At 40.7% G+C, this 5,016-nt stretch overlaps 1 protein-coding gene across 1 annotated transcript; it reads left to right on the forward strand.

Moving 5' to 3' along the window:
• Nucleotides 1–5: 5 nt before the first annotated feature.
• On the forward strand, nt 6–1,566 carry LOC115396687 (trypsin-1). Its single transcript, XM_030102671.1, has 6 exons — nt 6–119; nt 367–514; nt 631–881; nt 969–1,105; nt 1,209–1,310; nt 1,434–1,566. Exons 1-6 carry the CDS (start codon nt 80–82, stop codon nt 1,479–1,481), a joined length of 726 nt encoding a protein of 241 aa, XP_029958531.1. The 5' UTR covers nt 6–79; the 3' UTR covers nt 1,482–1,566.
• Nucleotides 1,567–5,016: the final 3,450 nt, after the last annotated feature.

A 5,016-nucleotide genomic window follows, 5' to 3' on the forward strand; every position in this document is an offset into this window, starting at 1 on the left:
AGAGCAGGGCAGCTCTTCCTTGTGGGTATAAATCCAGGCCCCAGCCGAAGTTCCACATCGACAAGATCACACAGCAACCATGATGTCTCTGGTCTTTCTCCTGCTCATCGGAGCTGCCTGTGAGTGTGAACTTTCATTGTAGCAGATTGCTTCCTCTCTGCTCAACAGTCTGTTGGCCTTTTTCCCAGACCGCAACTTCATCCAACATAACTACACACCTCAAGATGCCACTGTGAATATGATTCACAAGCCTTTCTCACACACAAGGCTTTAGGTGTCGACTCCAAATTAGAGTGCACACAAACAGATGTTGACTGTTTCTTGTGAAAGACTGAAAGTAACCGACTTGCCGGCGTGTGTTTTCAGTTGCCGAAGACGACAAGATCGTCGGAGGGTATGAGTGCACCCCTTACTCCGAGCCCCATCAGGTGTCTCTGAACTCCGGCTACCACTTCTGCGGTGGCTCTCTGATCAACGAGAACTGGGTTGTGTCTGCTGCTCACTGCTACAAGTCGTGAGTGTATTTTAAAAACTTTGTTTTCCATCTGAGTTGGTTTCTGAAGGGGAACACATTAAATGTGATGGTCGGTCGTGTTATTTGCACTAACTCTCTCTTTTGACCGTTTTCAGCCGCGTTCAGGTGCGTCTGGGAGAGCACAACATCGCCATCAACGAGGGAACCGAGCAGTTCATCTACTCCTCCCGCGTCATCCGCCACCCCAGATACAGCTCCTACACCATCGACAACGACATCATGCTGATCAAGCTGAGCACCCCCGCCAGCCTCAACCAGTACGTGCAGCCCGTGGCTCTGCCCTCCAGCTGCGCCGCCGACGGCACCATGTGCAGAGTCTCCGGATGGGGAAACACCATGAGCGCCAGTAAGTTCCAGCAGCACTGCGCTCAGACTGAACTGTCATCACTGACGTGGAGCTTCGTTCTCACATGAGCCCGTTCTCGTTCTCCAGCTGCTGACAGCGACAAGCTGCAGTGTCTTGACATCCCCACCATTTCCTACAAGGACTGCGACAACTCCTACCCTGGCATGATCACCGACGCCATGTTCTGCGCCGGATACCTGGAGGGAGGCAAGGACTCTTGCCAGGTATGTGATTGGATTCTTACAGATTCAAGGCACCAAACGTGGAGGACATGGTGCATTATGTTGAGCTGAATGTCATTTCATCCTTCACGCTCTCTCTTGTCAGGGTGACTCTGGTGGCCCCGTCGTGTGCAACGGTGAGCTGCAGGGTGTTGTGTCCTGGGGCTATGGATGTGCTGAGGCGGGCCACCCTGGTGTCTACACCAAGGTAATTTTTAAACAAATAAGTAATTTCATGTGAAACTTAGTGTCTAGTACTGCTCCATTGAGGCTGTCTGCGATCACATTAGCTGGCCCAACGCTGATGAGTGTTTTTTCCATTTCCTTGCAGGTCTGCATCTTCAACGACTGGCTGGAGAGCACCATCGCCAGCTATTAAGTGATCTAACTACAGAGTCGATCAACTTGATATCATTTGTTGTTCTTTTACATCTTTCATACTGGACAAATAAATGATTGAAAGCATATCGTCGGAGTCAGATTTGATTATTCCCATGGAAACCGTAATGGCCCATCTATCTTCCGTACCACTTTTCTCTGTTCAGGGTCACGGGGCACTGGAGCCGTTCCCACTTACTGTGGGTAAAGGCATTTTACACCTGGACAGGTCTCCACTCCATCACAAACATAAAGAGACGGAGAACCACACACACACTTGTAAGAAGATTTTTTGGGTCAGCAAAGTAACCTCATGTACATGATTATGAGTTGTGGGAGGAAACCAGAGTGTCTGGAGGAAACTCATGCATGCAGGTGGAAAGAGCATGCTTACAGAAAGTATGACTTCTGCTCCACTGTGCAGCCTCAATTGATGACTTAGTTCTTTCACTGTTAGCATATCATGATTGATTTTTTTCATATAAAATTATGTCTGAATTCAACACACTCCTGGATCCCTGTCTGTTCTTTACAGGACATACATTTCAGTGAAAACACAGATCTGAGATTTCTTAGAGCAAGCGTTTGTTTGCCTCTCGATTTCTAACGTTTTCACTGCAGCACTGCGTCATATATGTACTGTTTATGTACATTTCAATCATTTTTCCTGCTCTCTTGGCCTCTGGTGGTTTTAAGTGTGGGGTGGGATCGAGGGTGACATTGAGTCTCTAGATAAGAATAATCAAAACAAATGTGGTTCAAGCTTTACTCTCATTCTCTTAATATTTCTCCTACATTGTATTGTTGACATCAACATGCATTTATTTTTTCTCCTCCAATTGCCATTATTTTATGATAGGGACTTCGAGATAGCTTGCAGTCTCCTCCACAGTGCACTCTACCTGAAATCTTAGGGAATCATTAAAAGATGGATCTTTTCTGTGGCAGTTTATACTGAATAATTCAAACAAATTTCCATGAATCTGAATTATGATTAAATTAATGAAAAAAAGAGATGTACAATGATTTTTAAAGGGGGTTTTAATTTAGCTTTTTGCCATTCATTTACCCATCTGTCATCCTGTCAAGTTCATTTTATTCCTTTCATCTCTCTCTTTATCCTCTGTCACAGTAACAGTAATGAAGAAGGATGATTCATTCATGACAGCAGCAACAGGTGCAGTGCAGTCTCCTTTCTCTCTGTGGAGAACAGATGGAAGATATATCTGTACAAATGTCTGACTGATTTTACAAATTACATGCGGCAGAAGTGTCGAACAAGGCAGCCATGCTGCTGTTCTGCAGGTCAGTCTTTGTCTCGACAACAGTGACAGAACCACTATTAGAAGGTCTTAGGATACAGCAACATACCTTTTTGTTCCCTTGTCTTGGCCTCAGACAATAAAAAATAAGTAAATGAAGAGACTAGGACTTTTTTTCTCAGAATCGTTCATTGATTTGTTAAAACTATCAGAGGGATGTGATGTGAAACTTGGAATCCACTCAATCTTCTGTTTTCTAACCCTAAAAAGAAGTGAAGCCTGAGGGAGGAGGGATTTGAAGAAAAAACAGAGTTAATTCTGTCAATTTGAAAACTGATATCGATTTTAATGAAACATACTCTATTAAATCTCAATTCATAACCAAAAAATATTTTTATGCTGTTTGTTTTCAATCATCGCAGAATATGACTACATGAGCTTCAGGGGCAGAGCAGATAAGTTCATTCTGGTTTGTGCTCCGTCATTCAAACAAGTGACAATTGTTCTGTTTTGTTGGGCTGATTTGTTTTTGTTTTTGCAGTGAATGAACTGAACTAAACTAAACTAAACTAAATTGAACTAAACTGAAACAAAAGACACTTGACAAATAACACAAATAATAACTGTATCACTGTGGATACTTTGCCTTTTTTTGTCACTTTATTAATTGAACAGGTAGCTGGCAAATTCTTGAATTAAAGTTATCATATATATATATATATATATATATATATATATATATATATATATATATATATATATATATATATATATATATATATATATATATATATATATATATTCAAACTGTATGTTTTAATTCACATCAGTTATCACTGATAATCCTCACATCTATTCAGTCTCTTCCTCAAATAGAACAGTTTATGTTATAAATGCCGATAAAGCTCAGAATCATAAGTTAATTTGTTTCTGCGATCATAAACATCTGTCACGTGACCTCAGTGCACCTGCATTGGTTGCAGCACCTCGATCTCACAGGCGGAAGACAAAGTAGTTCCTACAAAACCCAAAGAATAGCTCAAGCTGTTTACTTAATAACTTTGATTCATGACGAAATATAACTTGATTTGTAAATATTGTTCTTTAAAAAGTCAGAGATATTTGATACAGTGAATCGTAGACATTTGATATCCGAAATTCTTATCATCTAATCATGACTTTTCACTTCAGTTTAAGTTCATACGCGCAGTTGATTAAACGTGGCGGCGGAGTCGACGAATAACTTTCGACGAGAACGAACCACAAAGCTGATTAAACTCATAGTAAGTGATGCTGCTGTTTATGTCTAATGTACATTGCTTTTACGGTGGCCATTGAGCAACTGGCGCTTTTAGACGGGATACCTGGGAGCTCGTTCAAGCAGCACAGTTTCTGCCAAACTGCCCACAAAATTAAAGACAATCCACATGCTTTGTTGGTTTGTTCACTGGTATCTTTGTTAGGCTACTGGTTTGTTGTGTAACTACAATTCTTCTGTAAGTAATGTCCTTTGTTTAACGTAGGGTTTTCCCAAACAGAATAACTAATCAATACAGATTTCTTTGGTTTACTTCCGAAATTGGACTTGTACAGAAAGAGCTTATTTTGTTGTTTATAGACTTTCTTTAGAGAAACTATTATTCTCATCATTTTTTTGTTTCTATTGTCTTGGATGAATTGATGGAGTGCATAAACCTTTCGAAGAGATGTCAGCATTAAAATAAAAAAAAGATGGCGTGAAACAGTATGAATATAAGAATATTATAGATTTGTCAATTTAATTGTAAAGTCACAACAAAAGATGTAAAAACCTACAGAAATAGTAAGGGAAGGTAAATAATGCTGATTAAACTGAAGGTGTTTTTCTGGTGTAAGAGCAATAATATTTTGTTATTAAAACATAATTATGTGTAAACGCATATAGAATTGTGCAGTAAACAAAGTGTGAAATAACTCAACACATGTTAAAAACATGATGTTTAGATTTTAGATTCCTCCACACCCTTTGATTACTGGTCTACAGACACTCAGCATTTTCTGGATGTGTTGTCACCTGAAGTGGTTTTCCAGCTGTCTTGAAGGAGTTCCCAGAGATGTTGAGCACTTGTTACGTTCCCCAGCAATGTCACCAGGAAAGCAACTTCCTGAGGCTGTTGACCTGGATGAGCTTATCCTCAACAACAGAGGTGACTCTCGGCCTTCCTTTGCTGGGCTGTTCCTCATGTGAGCCAGTTTTGTCGTACGGCTTGTTGGTTTTTGCAACTGCACTTGAGA

This window comes from Salarias fasciatus, chromosome 11, assembly GCF_902148845.1.
Source record: "Salarias fasciatus chromosome 11, fSalaFa1.1, whole genome shotgun sequence".
NCBI lineage: Eukaryota > Metazoa > Chordata > Actinopteri > Blenniiformes > Blenniidae > Salarias > Salarias fasciatus.

What these genes read in the sequence shown, in the direction of transcription:
- LOC115396687 (XM_030102671.1), top strand. Translation starts at nt 80, where the DNA reads ATGATGTCTCTGGTCTTTCTCCTGCTCATCGGAGCTGCCT. An exon ending in GCTGCTCACTGCTACAAGTC is followed by an intron (nt 515 to 630) that starts GTGAGTGTATTT and finishes GACCGTTTTCAG; the next exon opens with CCGCGTTCAGGTGCGTCTGG. An exon ending in ACCCTGGTGTCTACACCAAG is followed by an intron (nt 1,311 to 1,433) that starts GTAATTTTTAAA and finishes ATTTCCTTGCAG; the next exon opens with GTCTGCATCTTCAACGACTG.